Source organism: Eleutherodactylus coqui, chromosome 2, assembly GCF_035609145.1.
Source record: "Eleutherodactylus coqui strain aEleCoq1 chromosome 2, aEleCoq1.hap1, whole genome shotgun sequence".
Classification (NCBI taxonomy): domain Eukaryota; kingdom Metazoa; phylum Chordata; class Amphibia; order Anura; family Eleutherodactylidae; genus Eleutherodactylus; species Eleutherodactylus coqui.
The window spans coordinates 287923750-287945656 of record NC_089838.1 but is presented as its reverse complement, the minus strand read 5'-3'; the positions used below and the strand labels follow the sequence as shown (position 1 = coordinate 287945656).

The window sequence follows — 21907 nt, the reverse complement described above, 5'->3', positions numbered from 1 at the left end:
AGAAATACTGGACATCAGACTAAAGAGTCCATTATGTATAAATATATCAGGGGACAATACAGAGATCTCTCCCATCATCTGTTTATACCCGGGACTGGGTGTCCTCTACGTCTAGAGGAAAGAAGGTTTCCACACACACATAGAAGGGGGTTCTTTACTGTAAGAGCAGTGAGACTCTCTGCCTGAGGCTGGGCTCACACAGCTGGATTTGAATTGCAGGATCCGCAATCGGCACTTGTGCAGATGATACGTGGTACTAAGTGCCCATTGAAAGGCATGAACTTTCACAGCTTCGCTCAGACGTGCAGATAGGAATTGTGGTCCCCGCGAGCGGAATAAACATCGCATCATGTTCTATTTTTGCGCAGATTCCGCACAGACGGCTCCCGTTGAAGTCAGGAGATGTTGGTGTTCCGTTGCCCATACCCAATTAATATTGCGTATGAGCGACAGAAACATTCGCAACTTCAATAGAAAAGGTGGAATACCAGCTGGAACGTATTATCCGCACAGAGAACTTTCCTATGCAAAACGCTCGCATCTGCAATCTTCAAGTAAAAGGAGGCGGAACACCCTTCTGGAGTGTAACCATATTACATGTTATATCACTGATTATTTCAGAAGGGTCGGTGATCCGGGAGGCCAGGGAGCCTCTTTTCAGACTCACCTGGTCCCCCATTCCTGCGGTGTCCCTGCAAAGTCAATGGGTCACAGCAAGCTTGACCCTTTTTCAGAAGACTCTGCACATGCATTTCCATTGATCTCTATGGCATTGCATGAGCACAGCCTTCTAAAAAGAGTAAAGCCTGTTGCAGGCACTGATTTTGCAGGGAGATACCGCTGGGACAGGGGAGCAGGTGAGCATGAAAAGAGACTCTCTGGTCTCAACTTCATCTAAACTATAAGCACATAACTTACCATATATACTCGAGTATAAGCCTAGTTTTTCAGCACATTTTTTAATGCTGAAAAAGCCCCCCTCGGCTTATACTCGAGTGAGGTAAAAAAAAAAAAACAACAAACCCCCCCGCAATACTCACATCGCAGCCTGCGTCTGTGTCCCTGGTGCGATGGTCTCCCTGGCGGTGTGGCAAGCTGCTTGAGAATTCTCCCCGCTGTCATCTCCATGCTCAGCTTTGAATTCCCCCACCGTCAGCACTGTGATTTAATTGAGGACCAGCCAATCACAACCGGCGCTCGGTCATTCACAGCCATTCAGTGGATGACATCACTGAATGGCTGTGATAGGTTTATCGAGCTCCAGCTGTGATTGGCTGGCGCTCAATCGAATCACAGCGCTTACTTACACAGCGCTGACAGCGGGGAATTCAAAGCCAAGCAGGGAGATGACAGTGAGGAGAATTCTCAAGCAGCTTGCCGCACCGCCGGGGAGAACTTTGCGCCAGGGACACAGATGCCAGCTGGGAGGTGAGTATTGCATTTTTTCTTTACCTAGTATATACTCGAGTCAATAAGTTTTACTAGGTTTTTGTGGTAAAATTTATTGACTCGGCTTATACTCCGGTCGGCTAATACTCGAGTATATACGGTAGTTTATGGTGCTTATAGTTGATGACAGCTACGATATAATGGCAATATTACATGCCTAAGAGGCTGCATGGTATACGTCACCACATAGTCATGAAGTTTCATGAGTGACGGGAAAGATCTTCACGTCCTTCTGGTAATACACTAGCAAAATGCGCCCGGAGTCTCACACTACATCCTTTATAATGGAGGGCCAACTAAGATCTGAGACAACGAGCTTCCTCTGTGTGTGGCATGGACATTCCTGCTGCAGGGCAAACCACAATGTTGCCAGGGGATTGCAGGAAGGGCATAATATGGGTCCATGTGAGCAGGGATTGTCCTTCTGATATGAGTCAAGGGGTGTAGGTTAGCCACTAATAGGGGCTTATATTTGATTTCATTAAATAAGTGTAATTATCACACCCACATAATTACATGACTGTTCTTCTTAACAAGCGTTCTACTCTGTGCTCCGGGGAGGAACACGAGTCACATTTTTTTTAAGTGTCATTTCATTACAAACACTAAAACTGACAGCAGACGGGGCATAATTATCTTATAGAGCCTATCTAGTCTGCATGGGGTCTTCTAAGTGCCCGAATGATGTCATTGCTGTGTATGTGCGGTCCTGGCTTGGGAAGGATTCAGATTTATCCATTAAAGGCCACTTAGATTCTGAAACCACTAAGCCCAGGTTACACTGGTCAATATTCAGAGAGGAGATGTGTTTATGACTTAAATTTCAGGTTAATAACGAGGACATTCTTGGAACTCGGGATGTGCCAAGAAAACATTCCCTACACCACTACTCTCACTGTTACACATATACTGAGGCAAACATGCCTCAATAGTGTGATGGTGGAAGTGTTGGCCAGATTACTAATGATAATATGTAGTAGCGTTCAAAGTGGCCTACAGCCAAAGAAACCTAGTAAAAGGGGAATGATTTTGGGCAGTGCTCCGATAGACCTCCACCATTGACCAGTCATAAGCTACCCATCCCAAGCAGACATTAGCCAACTCTAAAGGTGCAAACATCACCATTTATTCAATCCCCATTTATTCCCCTCCATCTCCATTTATTCAATCCCCATTTATTCCCCTCCATCTCTATTTATTCAATCCCCATTTATTCCCCTTCATCTCCATTTATTCAATCCCCATTTATTCCCCTCCATCTCCATTTGTTCAGTCCCCATTTATTCCCCTCCATCTCTATTTATTCAATCCCCATTTATTCCCCTCCATCTCTATTTATTCAATCCCCATTTATTCCCCTCCATCTCCATTTATTCAATCCCCATTTATTCCCCTCCATCTCCATTTATTCAATCCCCATTTATTCCCCTCCATCTCCATTTATTCAATCCCCATTTATTCCCCTCCATCTCCATTTATTCAATCCCCATTTATTCCCCTCCATCTCTATTTATTCAATCCCCATTTATTCCCCTCCATCTCTATGTATTCAATCCCCATTTATTCCCCTCCATCTCTCTCTTATTCAATCCCCATTTATTCCCCTCCATCTCTCTCTTATTCAATCCCCATTTATTCCCCTCCATCTCCATATATTCAATCCCCATTTATTCCCCTCCATCTCCACTTATTCAATAATAGTATTACTAGTGATTGATAGTTGCCCTCTCAATTCTATAATCCGCAGTATTGGATGTCAGAAGCTCTCAGTATCTCCCCGTATTTCAAAGTTGGTCATCTTATTCTTTGAACTCCATTATCAAGTATATATATTCTTTGACTAAAACCAGGTAACTTCGACATCAACGAACTAAACAGACCAATACCAATGTAGCCTATATACAAGTTTAACCACAGTAAACAATAAAGTTCCATAGTTATCCATTAATTTCCCATGCATAGACTATTTTTATACTCCTACAAGGGAACTGTCGGGAAAACCAGTATAACCAGTTTGTAGGAGTAGGGGGATTCCTGGCACAGGAAACCCCTCCTTTTTCCTGAAGACATGGGACATATATATGACAAAGTGTTGCTGGAAACTGAACCCCCATAACACTTCCTAAATCACTAGTGTCGGTTAGATGAGGCACTCCTGACAAATGGACAGAGTAAGGAAACAAGTACAATACCTGCTGTATATACATGTTATACCAAAGAGTTATTAATCTTCATCCGCAATCACATTGTAGTATTTTCAGTCTGAGTAATCTGCTGGCAAGTTTAGCTTCATTCATGTTCTTGCATGAGAAGTTCAATAGTAATAGATTTATCACTAGCGCTATAAATACAGTGGAGTAACTAATGTGGGGGGATCTTACGCAAAACCGAAGACGAGCAATTCAAGCACGAAAACCACTAATGTCTGTGACTCAACACATTCTGGGATGCGATTGGCTGCCTTACTGGTGTTAAAAGGGGTACAATACGTTATTATGGAAAATAGCTAGAGATTTATATTTCCTTTGATCCTTTTTGTTCATAGAAACATAGAAAATTGACGTCAGAAGAGGACCACATGGTCCATCTAGTCTGCTCTTATATTATCTCCTTTTGCTTTTTTTTTTCCTTTATCCCAGTCAGCTTGAATTCATTTATTGTTTATTTTCCAACCATGTCTGCTGGAAATCTGTTCCAAGCGTCTACTACTCTTTCCATAAGATATTGATTTTGATTTTCCCCCAAATCTTTTTGCGACCCCTTATTCTACCGTGTTTCCCCGAAAATAAGACAGTGTCTTATATAAATTTTTGTTTGAAAAGGTTTAACTTTTTTACATGTATAGCTGCCTGGACACTATTTAAATTGACTTTTTTAATTAACTGTTAGCAGGGCTTAATTTTGGAGTAGGGCTATTATTTTCAAGCATCCTCAAAAAGGCTGAAAAATCATTTTGCATCCTCAAAAATTCTGGAAAATCATGCTGTGTCTTATTTTCAGGATATGCCTTATTTTCAGGGAAACAGGGTAGTGTTTAACTTTCAAATAAAAGCACTTCCATCCTGAACCTTATTTATACCTTTAATATGTATATCAAGGTTTTCATCATGTCTCCCTCTCCCCTCCACTAATATATACAGGTTTGCCCCCATCACTTCTTTCTTACTGTAATATAGGTTTATAGTATATTGCAGTAGGAAAGAAGGGATAGGGGGCATAATGGAAACCTATATATATATATGTGTGTGTGTGTGTGTGTGTGTGTGTGTGTGTGTGTGTGTGTGTATATATATATATATATGTATGTATGTTTCCATCATGCCCGCCTATCCCTTCTTTCCCACTGTAATATATTATATAGGTTTCCATGACGTCCCCTTCTCTCCTCCTGTAACATACATAAAGGCCTCCTTCATGTTTTCCTCTCTCCCTTCTCTCCTGCAGGCTATACAAATTAAGTTATTTAAGTCTTTCCTGATAAGTTTTGTCCTTAATGACCTTCTACCATTTTTGTAGCCCATTTTTGGACTCGTTCTATTTTATCAATGTCTTTCTATAGATGAGGTCTCCAGAACGCAGTATTCCACATGTGGTCTCACTAAAGCTCCATACAGCGGGATCACAATCTTCTCCTTTCTACTGGTTATACCTCTAGCTATTCATCCTATGAATAAAAGGGATACCTATGAGAATTCATACTGTAGATAAAGTCTTGGTCATTAAACGAATGACATCATCGCACAGGAGAAATGACAATGTACTAGAGATGAGCGAACACGTTCGGCCCCGCCCCTTTTTCGCCCGGACACCGAACTTTGCGAGCACTTCAGTGTTCGGGCGAAAAAGTTCGGGGGCCGCCGTGGCAGCGCGGGGGGGTGCGGCGGGGAGTGGGGGGGAGAGGGAGAGAGAGAGGGCTCCCCCCTGTTCCCCGCTACTGCCGCCCGCGCCGCCGCGCATCTCCCCGCCCCCCGGCGGCACCCGGACCTTTACGCGCGAACACTGCAGTGTTCGGCAAAGCCGGTGTCCGGGTGCGGATGTGTCCGTAACGGACATGTTCGCTCATCTCTACAATGTACCAAAAGTCACTATTAGTGGTGGCAGAAATCTACAACTTCAACTGGAACTCCTCTAATGACCCTAGCTGTCTGTTTAGGGTCCAGGGTGCGCCCATATTTAATGTTGAATGGTCCATCAGCATTTTTCGATGAGCACCCAATCTACATTTTTATCTAGTATTGTCAAATTTGAATTGCCTGATGGAAAATGGAAGCAAAGCATGATTTAAAACATTTGTCTTTTTTCAGCCTAGCATACTATGTTATACTATGTTTGTACTAATTTGTGTCCTGCCATGTTATAAAATTAGTTAGGATCCAAGAGTTCGGAGTTTCACAGTTTCCCTAAAGGAACTGCTGCAGTTCATTCTAGAAAACATTTCTGTGATGAGGAATCATTGTGGTACATTACATCATGATGATAGGACATTCATGCTCCTCTGGGTAATATGCAAATAAAGGAGATGGAACAATACCTCCACAGTGCCACCTATTGGAAGGCAGCATTCCTTCAAGTCAATGTTAGACTCTTTATACAAGCCTTGTAGAGGGGAGTGGGGGGGGGGGAGAGAGAGAGAGCTCCCCCCTGTGTTGCCCACTGCTACCCCCCACTCCACCACGCCGCCCCCCACCCCCCGGTGCCCCCGAATCTTTTTGTCCAAGTAGTCAGTTACTCGGAAAAAGCGGTGCTCGAGTGCAAAAACACCCGAACCGAGTACGCTCGCTCATCTCTAGTAGCATTTCCTTTCACAATCCCTCTTGCAGTGCAAACAGCAGCACGGTTCGGCATAAATATGAGCTGCAGCGAGGATCACTAGTAAAAAGTGTGGACATCAGCAAAAAAGGTGCTCACCTTGACAAGGAGTGCTGCCGCAGGCACTATGGGCGTGTGTCTGCTGCTGCCTCTCCTGGGAACGGAAGGTATCCAAGCCTCTATGCAGAATTGTGGAATAGAAAGGAGAGAACTAGAAGATTTAGGGCAATGCGGAGATGAGTTGTGGAAACCTAATATGGAGCAAGATTATATGGAGATGCTTTATCAATTACGAGTTTCTGCACCGAAATGGCGCCTACATCAGGTCATAGGCAACATACTCACACAGACAAGTTTAACCACTAGAGATTTACCACTTTTTTTTGTTTGTTTTTTCATCCCTGCATTTTAAGAGCCATAACATTTCAATTTTTCCTTTAGCATAGCCATATGAGGGCTTGTTTTTTTGCGAATTGTATTTCTATGTGGTACATACACAGCAGTACTTTTTAAATTGTTTTAGTTTTTTTTTTATAGGAATTATGGAAAAAGGAAGGGGGTTTGAACCTTTAAATTTTTTTTATTTTCATAACTGTTCAAAAAAACTTTATTAAATCTTTTTTAAAACTTTTATTTAGTTCCCACAGGGGACTTGAACTTATGATCATTTGATTGCTTGTACTATATATAAGCTGACCACACTTCTAAACAGTCAGCAGCAGGGGTCAGAGGGTGCCGATGGGCTGGTATGGCAGCCCGGAGCATACTGGAGGCTCCCATGGCTACCATACATAGATGCTTTTCAAGCCCTGAATGTGGCAGGACTTGGAAGAAAACCTCAAAAATCAGTATGTGATGTCTGAATCTGACCTTAAACTTGTCTGTGCCCGTATGTTGCTTATGATCTGATGAAGGTGCCATTCTGGCGCAGAAACACGTAATCAAAAAAGCATTTCCATATCATCTAGCGGTATCCATAACTCAGCAATGCCCTGAATCGCCTGGTTTTTCTGTTGTGAGGATGTCTAGGAAATTACCGTAAGCATCTAACATTAGTCGCGTTGGAGATTTTCAGCTATGGACATTTTTTATAGCAGATGCAGAAAGTTTTAGGAAAATTAAACTAAGTCCCCACAATGTGAGATGTGACACTAAGTGGCATCACTGACTGATCGGCAAGGTAGTGACTAGCATTGAAACCTGATGCACACCCCTGTCTATGTATGCCAGGAAGGTGTCTTTCTGAAGTAGGTGGTCATAATTTCCCAGAAACCTGCGGTGGGGGGTTTCAGTTTTTTATGAATGGGTTTGAGCATGGATTGATGATGGAGACTGCGGATTGGCTGCTGATGCATGGTGCAGATAAGTGTAGTGTATAAAATGTGGCAGATCTCAGCCACCAGCCAGAAAGGGTCTGAGCTGTCAGACTGGAGAATGAATCTGAAGAGCAACCTCCTCCTTGTGCTGCTGGTCAGTGTGTGCTCAGCCTACGACGATGAAGAGCTCGGAGACTCAGTGCTGGTGAGGAAGAGCAGAGGAGCATCACAGAGCTTAGGTAAGGGGCAGGCTGCGGGGAAATGGGAAATAGGGTGCTGTATACACACACACACACACACACACACACACACACACATATATATATATATATATATATATATATATATATATATATATATATGAATATGGGTAAAATAAAGTGAAACTGGGCTGAATTTATCATTTAGCTCTTTGGGTTGCATATTTGATGCAGTAATCTCCCTGTGGTCCTATGTAAAAATCACAGCTTGCATATCCTAATATGTAAGAGTTAAAAACCTATTACTGTGTTTCCCCCAAAATAAGACAGTGTCTTATATTAATTTTTGTTAAAAAAGGTTTAACTTTTTTACATGTATAGCTGCCTGGAGACTATTTAAATTGACTTTTTTAATTAACTGTTAGCAGGGCTTAATTTTGGAGTAGGGCTTATATTTCGAGCATCCTCAAAAAGCCTGAAAAATCCTTTTGCATCCTCAAAAATTCTGGAAAATCATGCTATGTCTTATTTTCAGGGTATGTCTTATTTTCAGGGAAACAGGGTATATCTGATATCCTGTGGAAATAGCACAATTGCATTAATGTGGTCACTCATGTTATACCCATCTAAGTATTACATTATACAATAGCACTGTGGATTTAAAGGAGTTGAACCAGAATTGCAAGTTATCCCCTGCAGGGAGGAAAACTTGGTGATTGATGGTGGTGCTACCACTGAGACCCCACCGGTCCAAAAAATGGGGGTCCTGTTTCACTCGTTCTTATCACTGCAAGCTAACTGCACCCCTCGCAGTTAGGAGGAGATTGAATGGACCGTTGGTCGCGATAGCGCTCCGTTCATTTTCAATGCGACTGCCGGAGATAGCCGAGCGCTCATGAATTTCCGCCAGCCACATCAAAATGTATGGATCGCCCACCATGCATGCTTTGCCAGCTCTCCATTCTGACGTTACTGGGGAGGGGGGTACATGAAACCCCTGTTCTCAAGATTGTCAGGTGTCTCAGCACTACCGATGAAAAAGTTGTGACTGTGATTCTGGTACAACTACTTTATGAAGGTCTTCTGAGGGCTATTGACATCCCGTGTTTTATGTATGTTTAGTGTATTAGTTAAACATACGTAGAAAGCACATACCAATGTATAGTATGCAGTTGTAAGCATACATGCACATTATTATTAGTGCTTATGGTAAAGTAGAGCTGTATGTTTTCATGTTTGTGTCTGTCTTTACAGTGAAAACAGATACTTTTTTAATGCAAAGTCTTTCTTTTAGATAAAGTTTTATCATTTAGCAATTTTAGGTTTTTTTATGCATTTGAGAACAAAAAAAACTATGCATTTAAACTTATGGAAATGTACAGCGTTCATGTTGCCAAATGACTGGAATGTAAATAACATGTCAAGCATATGTTTAGTGAGGCAGAAAAAAGCTTTTCTATCCCACAAAAAATGTACACAAATGTAAAGCTGGACGAATGTCCTCAACAGTCTGAAGTCTGCTGGACCAATCATAGTCTATTCATGCTTTTAGCTGTTTCTTTCGTATTAACATGTATATGCTTGACAGATGACTAAACATGATGCTGAACAACTCCTTACACCGACCAACAAGTAACTATATACAGGGCTGCATTCACAGGATTACCGTATGTATCAGATGCTATAAAATGATAACGAACTGATGACAAATGGATTCATAACAGAAACAATAACAAAAAAGTTTGACGGATCAGTCAAAAAATGAACTCTTTGATCTCCGTTTGTTTCCATTATGCTGCTGTTTCTCCCCAGTTTGCAACAGAATGGTCTATTGTACTCTCCCACAGTTAGGAAAAACGGATCTGTGAAATGGAATAAATAACGGATAGTAATGGAAACCATTCTGTTTGCATCTGTTTCCCATTGACTTAAAAAAAAAAAACATTCCGGCGTGGGTCCGTTATTTTGAATGGAAGAAATAGTGCTGCAGACTTTTTTTTTTCTGGTCCGAGAACGGAAGAAAAAAACGGAAAACACAACACTGATTTAAATAATTTTCAAATCTGCTTTTTCTGTTAATTCCTCATGATTTTCATTTCTTGCTGTCACAATCTGGTTATGTGATAAATAGAGATGAGCAAACGTACTCGTTTAGGGTGATTTCACAATGGAGCACCGCTTTTTTCGAGTAACTGACTACTCAGGCGAAAAGATTCGGGGGGTGCCCGGGGGGGCGGCATGGTGGAGCGGGGGGTAGCAGTGGAGAACAGGGGGGAGCTCTCTCTATCTCTCCCCCCACCCCACTCCCCTCTGCAACCTCCCGTTCACCCCCGGCGCCCGCCGAATCTTTTCACCCAAGTAGTCAGTTACTCGAAAAAAGTGCTGCTCGATTGCGAAATCACCCTAAACGAGTACGCTCGCTCATCTCTAGTGATAAACACACAAAGTACAAGATTCAGTTACGACAACTGCACATCTTGGGTTGGGCATGTACCAGTAAATGAAATCAGACTCATGGCTGCTTAATAAGTAAATTACCTGAAAGCGCTGCGGAATACGTTGGCGCTATACAAAAAACAAGCTTTATTTTTTTATTAATTTAGGTGTCCAGAAGAGATCTCTGGCATGTTCCACCTCCATTCTCCATTCTTCCACGTGGAAGAAAGATAAGGCAGGACGTATCTTCCCACTTATTTTTTTCAAAAATCGCACGCAATAGGGCAAGTCCTATCTTTTCTCCTGCGTACTATTAACATATATGAATCCCAATAGTGCAAACGAAAACATTAAAATCAATTGTTTCATTTCATTGGGTTATGCGGTTGTGATTTTCACGGCCACATAACGGGATAAAAACGCACCATAAATGTACAAACACAACAAGTCAACCCTTTTAGGGCTCCTTCAGTAGATCCCATGCACAGAACGCAGAGAATAGAAGCCATTGATTTCAAGAAGTTCCTTCTCATTAAATTTTTTTGCATGCGCAAAGAATACGATCTCCATTTTTGCGTATTTGTGCACCAAAAAGCCCCAAGCAGATCTATGGGAGGTATGCAAATACTCACATCTGCATGTGCTAAATGCTGAGCATACACCCGATCGCCCGCACCTAGTTAGACCAATTAGCCAATTAAATCACGGTTGGGTGATTACCCCGCCCATGTGAACAAGCAATGCCTGCGCTAATACGCCCAATATACTTGCACAGGCATGTGCTCAAAATACATTTGCTCCATGCACAAACAAATTGCGCAGCAGCGAACGTATTGTCAAACGTGCTCGTCTGAAGAAGCCCTTAAAGCATAAGCACTAGAGATGAGTGAGTATACTCGCTAAGGCACATTACTCGAGTGAGTAGTGCCTTAGCCGAGTATCTCCCCGCTCATCTCTAAAGATTCGGGGGCCGGCGGGGGAGAGCAGAGAGGAACGGAGGGGAGATCTCTCTCTCCCTCTTTCCCCCCCGCTCCCCGCCGCAACTCACCTGTCACCCGCGCCGACCCCCGAATCTTTAGAGACGAGCGGGGAGATACTTGGCTAAGGCACTGCTCGCTCGAGTAATGTGCCTTAGCGATTATACTCGCTCATCTCTAATAAGCACTCAATAGCCGTCCCACTGACTATCGCTCCTGTGTTTTCAACATGGTAGTCGTTGAGAGATTGGAGTCAGAACGGAGATCTCTTCTGGACACCCACCTCCATTCATTGCAAACAGGCAGTCATTCACAAATAAACGACTGCCTGTTTACACTGGCCGATAGTTGCTTGGTTTCTAGGTGAGGTTGCAAATACGCTTGCTGCTACGGAGCCTATTTGCGCATGAACAAGTCAAAAAGTCTTTTTTTTCCCACAAACTTTGCACTAAAAAAAGCAGAAGGATGGGGCAAGACCTATTTTTTTCACGCATGATAATTGCACGCAGGAAACACGCTCGCGAAAACAAATCCATTGAAATCTGTGGATTCGCTTTGTTGCGTTTTGCAAAAAGCTCTGCAAACGCATTCCTATATTTAAGCCCTGAGCTATAAACCAAGCAACAGTTAGCTTAGTGCCCTTTGGGTGGCGATGTGTACTTGGCACAACTATCGCCCAAATTCATTGTTTCCAGCGATTATTCAGGTGATAATTGCCCTGTGTGAAGATACCCTTAAGTAAATCAGTATTAGGGCTTAGGCAGATGAACGTGTTTGCGGAGGTTTTGCGCACATGAAAATCAAGCCTGTAAACGTGAAGAAGCGAAGGCATTGATTTCAATGGGTTCGTTCCCATGAGCGTGCCCTATCTTATTGCGCACACAATAGCACTGGCTTTGAACAGTAAAAAAAGATGCCACATGGACAAAGCCTTCTAACATGCCAAATACGCTCCATTGCGGTAAGTGCATTCGCGCATATGTTCATCTGTGTAAGCCCATAAGTAGAGGCAATTAAGCAGCTTTGAGTCTATGTGGAACAGTCTGTCAGCTTTGCACTTTCTCTCAACTTTTCCTTGGGAAAGTTCTTTCCAGTTGCACCAGAACCTGAATGATCAATTATTTCCAACCCAACCCCAACATCTTAAAGTGACCCTCCATACCGCCGACACAATTTGGCTAGGAACTGGAAGATGATGTTATACTACAAGTGCCGTCTGTTCTCTCAGTTAAGCTGCTGATCTGTTTGTTCATGGGACCCCTCTGAGCAGCATGTAATGTCTTCGACTACCGATGCACCACCAGTGCTCAATGTGCATCAGGTACTCTTGGAAGTATGAAGAGAGGTCCCAGGAACAAGCAGATCGAAAAGAGACAATAGCCAGCCTCTATAATTCCCTGCCTTCGGTCTCTCAACTAATTTTTACCCAGAAGAGAAGAGTAGCTTTAACTGGATTGAAAACTAGTCTCCTTCTAAGGCTCCTTCAGGATGAAATATTTTGAATATTTGGCTTTATGTTTAGGGATTTTGCATTGATAATGAATAATTCTTCAGCAAGAAGCAACCAATGCCAATCGGCTGCTGCAAAAGCTAATAAAGTCTTGGGGTGCTTTAAAAGAGGTTTAGGGGCGAAAACATTATTCTTCCACTATATAAGGCACTTGTCAGGCCCCACATGGAATACTGCGCACAGTTCTGGTCACCGGTGCTCAGGATGGATGTTGCAGTGCTGGAGGGGGTTCAAAGAAGGGCAACTAAATTAATAAACAGAATAGGAGGACTAGAATACCCAGAGAGGCTATCAAAATTGGGATTATTCACCGTGGAAAAAAGACGACTAAGGGGCGACCAAATAACGATGTATAAATACATGAGGGGACAATACAAGGATCTCTCCCATGATCTGTTTATAGCTAGGACTGCGATGGTAATGAGAGGGCATCCGCTATGTCTAGAGGAAAGCAGGTTTCATCACCAACACAGAAGAGGGTTCTTTACTGTAAGAGCAGTGAGACTGTGGAACTCTCTGCCTGAGGATGTGGTGATGGCAAAATCCATAGAGGAGTTTAAGAGGGACTAGATGTCTTTCTCGAGTGGAAGGATATTACAGGATATAGACATTAGGTGACCAGCGGGTTTGTATTTTTGGGTCTAACAGTCAGGTAGGAACTATCAAAGGTTGATCCAGGGATTAGTCTGATTGCCATTATGCAGTCGGGAAGGAATTTTCCCCTAAATGGGAAATTGGCTTCTGCCTCTTGGGGTTTTTGCCTTCCTCTGGATCAACTAGATGGTGGAAATATGGCTGAACTAGATGGACATTGTCTTCATTCAGCCTAACATACTATGTTACTATGTTAAGCTGCAGTTATGCTGTAATCTGCAGCAGGTTTTCCTCTTCCAGATTTTCTTCTTTCATTCTGTGTCATTCATTTACACTTTACATCCACAAGAACCTTCTACAAAGAGGCTTCCCCACAGTAGTATGCTGCTACTTTCTTTCTTTATGGTGGGGCTCATTTGTTTAAGTTATTCAAAAAAGGGAGTAATTTGCATTGTTAAAAAGCTCAATTTCCCACTTGCTTTTTCCAAGCAATTTGGCAAATTGTAACCAAAGTGTCATTGCTGATGTGACTTTCTCTTTGAACTTTCCCATAAAGATGTAACTGGTGAATCAGTTGTTGTTGACATGTCACAAATTGTCATACAGATGTAGCAATCACTAACATGACTGTTATCCATCATGATAACTTGATTTATAGCATTGTAGTACGTTGTAGTTAGGTTTTCATAATGTGTTAAGTGTTAAAGGGGTTTCCCAGGAGGAATACTATTGATGACCTATCCTCAGGATAGGTCGTCAATAATTGATCGGCTGGGGTCTGTTGCTCGAGACCCTGACCGATCAGCTGAGCGGGCGCATGCTGTCAGCGCCACAAATACACAGAGGGCGGACCGGTAGTTTCCGCACTGACCTCTGTGTAGTGGCTGGCGCTTGTAACAGCTGGCACGACTCATGTTGATTTCAATGAGTACCATGCCTACAGTTACAAGTGCCGGCCACTACACAGAGGTCGGCGCAGAGATTCTTGCTGCTTCAGCCGCAACCTCTGTGTATTTGAGGTGCTGACAGCATGCGCCCACTTAGTTGATCGGTCGGGGTCCCGAGCGGTGGACCCCAGTTGATCAATTATTGATGACCTATCCCGAGAAGATGTCATCAGCAGTATTCTCCTTGGAAAACCACTTTAAGTTCATGTTTGCTACATCTGTAGGTCTTTGATATCTTCCTCACTACCTGCTCTGGGCATATGTATACCTTTTTTGCGTTTTCCGAAGACTTTCCTAAATGTACATTTCTAATATCTATTCCCTGACTGGTACTTTTTAATAACTTTGTTAGACTTGATTTGTATGGAGCGTTCTTCTGTCTTCTCTTTGCCAGGAAACTGATTCATCAGCTGTTGGACCTGGCAGATACAAGTGTATACAAGAATCTCGTGAAACTAGCTATTGCCATTAACTGTTATTGTATGTTGTGCTGAAGATATAGACATGTCACAGTAAGGCTGGGTTCACACAGGGCGGATTTGCCGCGGAAATTCCGTGCGGAATTTCGCCGCAGCAAATACGCCCGCGGCCGCTATTCTCGGGATTAGCCAGCCATGTGGACGAAATTTCTCAAATCTGATCCACACGGGACGGTCAATCCGCTGCGGTAAGTCCGGCTGAAGCTGCGGCTGCGGCTGCTGCAACTGCGGTTTCAGAATATGCAGCATGTCAATTCTTTTTTTCTCTCCGCCGCGGGAGCGTCAGCCGCAACGGAAGAGCGAGCGTCCGGGCCGCTTCAAAGCCGCCGCGGGTTTTTCTGCAGCGGTTCCCCCGTCAGAAATCTCGCGGTTTTGGCTGTGGCCAAACTGCGGGATTTCCGACGGGAATACGCCCCGTGTGAACCCAGGCTTATGGCGTGAATATTTATGCATTCTTTTATGTTTGTTTTTTATTGAATGTGTCAGTTTTCAGAAGTTTGTCTTTACTAGTAAAGAGTCAAATTATAGCTACTACTTCAAGAAAATCCAGTCCAAGGGGGCAAACCTATAGACGCTGCATATTATTATACATCTCATTAAAAGATTTTTCTTAACTAACGATATGCATTACAATATTTCTCCATATAGTAGAAGTCATCCGTTGCCTGAATGGAGCGTTGACAGTGGGTTGTGGAGCTTTCGTCTGTCTGGAGAACACAACCTGTGACACTGACGGCCTTTATGACATCTGCAAGTCCTTCCTGTTCAATGCTGCTAAATTTGATACTCAGGTAAAGACACCTCCACACGCTCATCAGCTAACACACACTGTATGTATTGTACCTATTTATTTTTAGTTGTTTTATCTATTAGCATTTATTTGCTAAACAGAGAAGAGAAGAGCAGCACTCCAGGGAATTAAATCAAAACGATGTCAACGTTTCAACCCTAATCATAAGGGTCTTTGTCAACCCTTATGATTAGGGTTGAAACGTTGTTCATGGGCACAATAAAGACATCGTTTTGATTTAATTCCCTGGAGTGCTGCTCTTCTCTTCTCTGTTTGGTTGATATACATCTGATCCAGGATCCAGGATCGTGTCGAGCGTGCACCATATATTCAAGATTGTCCTTCCTTTCAAGATAAGGTGGTGTGAGTGCTGTGGCAAATTGATTATCTGTGATAGCATTTATTTGCTACATATACATTGTTGCAAAGCATGTATACATAGTTTTAAATAAACATCAAGTGCATAAAGCTTATATTCGATAATTTTAGGGTGGTTTCACTGCATAAATAAAAAGGTCTACCCCTTCCTAATACACTTTGTGTTTCAGTTCCTGGTAAGGCTTTGTTCACATAAGCATTGGAGGTTCTGTTTGTAAGCTCCGTCACTGATTTCCGCAATTAGCAGCGCTATTTTGTCCTGTAAATTCTGGCAAAATGCCGGACTGCTCACCAGAAATCCAGCTGACCTCCATTATAGTCATCGGGGTCCAGAGCAGGAAGACAAAATACCCTAATGCTGATTTGGATGAGCTTTTATTTGTAAAGGCCCATTTACACGGAGCGATGATTGCTCAAAAATCGCTCAAACGACAGTTTGAGTGACAGTTTTCAGCGATCATCTTTGCATAACTCTTAAGTAGCTAATTAGCTACTTAAGAGTTATGCAACCAGGGCGGGATACCACTGCGATGGTTCGGAGAACAATGCAGCTGTTTTGTATATGCAAATAGCTGCATTGTTTTCGAAACTTTCAGCTGGTGTCCTGCTGAAAACTGCCAGCAGGATACCAGCTGAAAGAATGCTAGCAGCACCACCCGTTGAAATATCAGCATGCGGTGCTGATAAGGCTCATGGGTCATTTCTAGCTTGCTTGAAATTAGCGATGAACGAACAGTGCATGAACAGTGCACGATGGCCGCGTGTTTAGATGCAACAATTATCGCATAAAAGATTGCTTTTGAGCGAATTTTGAGCGATAATCGCTGTGTCTAAATGGGCCTTTAGATATATGTTGGCTTTGAGTAAATGCCATAATTGTTTACATGCAATTCTATCAGTCTGGACAATGCTCTGTGAGATAAATACATCAGAAGCAGCTACACAAATCACTCTGCTAGTTTACTACAATTTGTCAGGCTGTTTAGCTCACAGAGCATTGTCTAGACTGGATACAATTGTATGCATTTCCCAGATGGAAGCAGGACAAGGTATGTACGGGTTTGCTGCCTCTGAATATAATCAAGTATGTTCTCATTCACTGACAGCAAATAGATATCTTATAAATGATGAGGAATTGAAACATATAATATACTGGTAGAAAGTCCGTCCAGGACAGCGAATGCTATCTATATATAAATATCCATGCTCAGCAAAGTTACTCAGTGGAATTAGATATAATAGTTATAATAGAAAGGAGTCAGCTGTTTCAAATACACCAAATGCTCAGGGCAAACCAGCGTGGAGGTCCCTTTGCGTTTTGCCTCACTGGACTACGTATGTAGACACTGGCAAAATTTTTTGAAAGCCTATGCAGGCCTTTTTTTTATTCTTAATGTACCTAATTGAAATATTTCCTGATAAACAACATTCTAACCTCGGAAGGATGGAAGCCTGAGTGGACCTTGAGCCGGCTACCTGATTGAACTTACAACCTTCAGGTCATGAGCGAGAGCTTAGGACTGCATTTCTGCTGCTGTAAGCCTGGGTTCACACAACAGATGATTGTTTCTTCGATGGTTCTTCAATAGAGATGAGCGAGTATACTCGCTAAGGCACATTACCCGAGCGAGTAGTGCCTTAGCCGTGTATCTCCCTGCTCGTCTCTAAAGATTCGAGGGCCGGCGGGGGGCGGAGAGCGGCGGGGGGGGAGCGGGGAGGAACGGAGGGGAGATCTCTCTCTCCCTCTCTCCCCCCACCCCCGCTCCCCCCTGCTCGCCGCCGCAACTCATCTGTCACCGGCGCCGGCCCCCGAATCTTTAGAGACGAGCGGGGAGATATTTGGCTAAGGCACTACTCGCTCGAGTAACGTACCTTAGCGAGTATACTCGCTCATCTCTATTCTTCAACCATTAACATACTTTTTTCTACTGTGTATGACCATCTTATGATCGTTGGCAGAACCCACCAAAATCATAGAGACTGACAATGTTTATATGTGTATGACCAGCTTACCCCATTTAATCCCCAACTTCCGTCATGCATAGGGAATACATAAAATGCAGATCTACAAATGTTACTTCAATCCACTGCACCTGGTACAATATATTTATCTCACTTTTTCCTGTCAGGGCAAAGTGTTCGTAAAGGACAGCCTTAAGTGCATAGTTGGTGGTATAACCTCAAAAGTCTTCCTGGCTATCAGACGATGTTCCAATCTTCAGCGGATGATTGCTGAAGTACAAGACGACTGTTACTCTAAATTTGATCTCTGCACTATTGCCCGTCAAAACCTAGAGGCATTCATTGAGGTTGTGCATCTTCCACAGCATTTTTCCAATAGGTAAGTCTTCCTTGGACTCGTTCATGTTGTTCTCCAGTTCATCATATTTCAAAAATGTTGTACAACTATAGATGTAATGGAAAATGGCTATGTAGGTAATGCTTAGTCATGAAGTTCAAGATTCACCTCTTGTGAAGGGCAGCTTATCCATAATGGATAGACATTTAGTACAGCGTTCAATGTATGTTAACTCTTGAACTATGCTGGAAGTCTTATAAATTTACCTACCTTCTCTCTTACAGATATTACAACAAACTCTTGAGTAGTCTTTTGGAATGTGATGAAGGGACAATCACAGCGGTGAGGAACAACCTGATGGAACAGATTGGACCTAATCTAGCCAGTCTTTTTAAAACCCTTCAAGGTGACAAGTGTTCCCAAGCTCAACCTAAAGTAGACTTTAACCGCAAGAGAAATATTGACCCACAGACCCTTCGAGTCTATAGCCGTAGTTTCAGAAATAAAGACCTTGGAACTCTATCTTCTACCCAAGATTCCTTCGAAGATGATTAGCAATGACAAAGATTCAAGGATAAGAACGATCACAGCCAGAAAATGTATTAGATGTAACTCAAGTCAAACTCTCTTCCGTTCTTTGTTGAGTAACCTACTTACTATCTTTCCTCAACTCTCTAAGTAAATGGATTGGATGATGGTTTCCTCTATTATAGGGAATTCTTACCTCTTTATTTGCTTCAGGTAGCAGTTTTAACCTGTGCCTGTTCATTGGTAATGTCTTACAGATTTCTTAAGAAATCAACATTTACTCACCTAAAATGTAATCCAGAATGGGTGACTGCTGCTCTAGATTATGGACTCATCCTCTTCTAACAAGTCCTGAAAGGGGTTTCCCAAGAATTTTCATAAGCTTTGGCTATGCCTAAGATAGCAAATTAATAAAATTTGTAATATACTTACCTTAACAGTTTTCATTAGTCTCCTGCCTTCCCTTCTTTCCTAAGTTTTCTTGGTCCATAGTGACAGCACACCGTGTGACTGTGGCAGTGAAATATCATGACATACCACTGAAGATCTAGCATAGGACACAGGAGATCAGCAGCCCAACCACAGTTATTGGGAAACCTAAGTGACCACCAATATGGCTGCCACAGCTCTCTAAAAGCCTAGTAATGCTGAAACATGAAAATAGGGGATGTATATATGACAGCATAGCTATGCAGAAGTGCTGTGTAGTGGGAATATGTTGTCTTTGATTACCTCCTTATGCATTTATTGGTACAGCACTTAATTCCCAGCCACTGTCTTGAGTAGCAGTAATGGTCATATGGTATCATCCCGTTCATTCCTATTTAAAAATCAATGTTTATTAGATTTACTTGAGCACAGAGGAGACAGACAGCAAACCAATACAGATGTTTAAAAGAGAGACCCGCACTTGGAATACTGCACAAGAGTATTATTATCATCTTCTTAAAATCTTCAACACGGCATGAAATATCAGCGGTGCGTTTCGACATGTAAGAACATCAGTTTTCCCTTCTTCTTGAGGGAATGCTGCCTTCAATAGGTGGCGCTGCAGAGGTATTGCTCCATCTTCCTTATTTGCATATTACCCAGAGGAGCATGGATAGCCTTATACGTCTCCTCACTCACCTTCTAGGTTTTCTCCTGAAGGAGAGATGTTACCCTTCCCGACCTACGTCACAGGCCTCTCACCAGCCAAGCTAGGATCCTTCTGGACACCGATGAGGGGCAAACACCCCGAAACAGCTGTGCATGATTCTGGCTTGGTTTTCAATTCCCAATCATTGCTCTACAGACCAGTATAAAGGGTCAAACATTGATTTGAAAGAATTCTGCTATCCAATAGGTGGTAGAGGTATTGTTCCATCTTCATTAGTTCCCTTGTTCTGGCAGGGTAGGGAAATGCTGGAGGAATCCTGATGCCAGAACTGATCCTGTACTTTTCTATTGGATCATTCATGGCATCCAGGACATCAGTCTTGATGCTAGATGTCTGCCTACACTGAAAGAAAAAATGTTGCATACCATCTTTTTTGTCTGGCTTGTGCACAAAAATGTCATCACTTGTGTCCAGGTCAGGCATAAAAAACTGTCCGGACCCAACTGTACACCTAGTCTATGAAATATTCCTGTGACAAGCTTAAAGCAGTAGTGCCAAGATATAACGTTATTCCCTAGCCACAGGATAGGGGATAACTTTATAACTGGTGGAGGTTCAACTGCTGGCACCCCAACGATTGGGAGAACCGGGATCCTGAAGGTCCCTGCATGAATGTATCCCAAGTATTTGTGCTGGAACCCCATTCATTTCAATGGAAATTGCATAATACAAGCCTTCAGCAATCTCCCACGGCAATGAATGGAGCGGCGGTATGTATGTACCGTACTTGGTCCGCTCCATTCATGCAAGGACTTTGGAGACCAATGTTCTTGGGATCGTTAGGTTTCCCAGCAGTCGGACTCCCACCAATCATAAAGTCATCCCTATCTTGTGTGTAGATGATAACTTTATGTCTTAGCACAACCAAAATTCTTGGCTCTCTCGCTTTTGTAACATTTACTGGATAACAAACGAAATCTGTATGTTTCTGATTGCATAGCTTTAATTAAAGGGATTGTCTGATTACCAGACAACATTCCCCTTATAGTGCCCACTGCACTAAAATAATAAAAGGAGCAGTACTTACCCATCCTCTGCCACCATGATCCAGCGCTGCGGTCTTTGTGGTTTGTTGTGGCAGATGATGTCACCGGAAGTCACCTAACCACTGCAGCCAATCAGAAGCTGCAGCATCACTATTCCAAACTCCTGTCATCATGGCACCCTGGGTGTAAGTGCTGATGCGTGACGCTAAAGCCTCTGATTGGCTGCAAGTTTTGATTGGACAGAGAACGTGTAAGTATGGCTCCTTTTGTTATATCAGCACAGTGGGTGTTGTAGAGGAAATGTTGGCAATTAACTGGAGAATCCCTTTAAGGCTAGCCTTCACAATGTATCACCCAAAGGGAATAATTGTTATATATGGTACCTAAACAAATGGAACCTATAATAGCCACTATTGGACCATCAAGAATGCTAATATGTGTATTTTCATTGGGTGGGTGGTGGAAATTCAACTGCATCCTCTGCCAAAATACGGTGTCCCGGCTTATGCACTATTTCCTTACAGCATATTATGAGGGCAGCTTCAGAATCTACAAAAGTCTTATATTTTTTCAATCCATTCCAGATCTTCCATGTCAGTGTTTTACTAATTTTCTAGGGATCCTGGAAAATGAAGGGACTGTAAAGACTTGTTGATACTCTGACCAGATCAGATATATCCATCTGTAGCTCGTGACATCTGACTTGGGTGGAAGATGAAAAGACGTTGCTGAAGGGGTCAAGACCATGCTACCATTTCTATCAGAGTTCAAAGAAGTCCATCCAGCGCTTGACACAAGAATCTCTCTTTCGGATAATCATTGGGAATGTTTCCCTCCACCGTCATCCTGGGGTCTGTTCCTAATTTTGATTTAGGCCTCCTGCACATAGGTGGATTTACATTGTGAAATCCGTAGCAGGATTCTGCCCTACGGATTGTGCAGCAAATCCAGCCCATAGCGTGCTGTGAGAAAACGCGATTTCCTGCGCACAAGTGGAAATCGCTTGCGATGCTGTGATTTTGTGCAGACTACGCACAGCCAGCTTCCATT

General features: G+C 42.8%; 1 protein-coding gene across 2 annotated transcripts; it reads left to right on the top strand.

Moving 5' to 3' along the window:
- Positions 1-7680: 7680 nt before the first annotated feature.
- Positions 7681-19100, top strand: STC1 (stanniocalcin 1). 2 transcript variants are annotated; one of them, XM_066590022.1, is made up of 4 exons: positions 7681-7813; positions 15369-15508; positions 18015-18226; positions 18469-19100. In XM_066590022.1, the coding sequence occupies exons 1-4, from the start codon at positions 7693-7695 to the stop codon at positions 18737-18739; spliced, it is 744 nt and encodes a 247-aa protein (XP_066446119.1). In that variant the 5' UTR covers positions 7681-7692; the 3' UTR covers positions 18740-19100. The 2 variants fall into 2 exon arrangements, with proteins under 2 accessions (XP_066446119.1, XP_066446118.1); XM_066590021.1 differs by having other exon boundaries at positions 15366-15508.
- The last annotated feature ends 2807 nt before the right edge of the window (positions 19101-21907 follow it).

Excerpts from the sequence above, each read along its gene's own strand:
- STC1 (XM_066590021.1), top strand. The coding sequence starts at position 7,693 with ATGAATCTGAAGAGCAACCTCCTCCTTGTGCTGCTGGTCAGTGTGTGC. Across the intron at positions 7,814-15,365 it reads AGGAGCATCACAGAGCTTAG|TAGAAGTCATCCGTTGCCTG; the intron begins GTAAGGGGCAGG and ends TTCTCCATATAG. Across the intron at positions 18,227-18,468 it reads CCACAGCATTTTTCCAATAG|ATATTACAACAAACTCTTGA; the intron begins GTAAGTCTTCCT and ends TCTCTCTTACAG.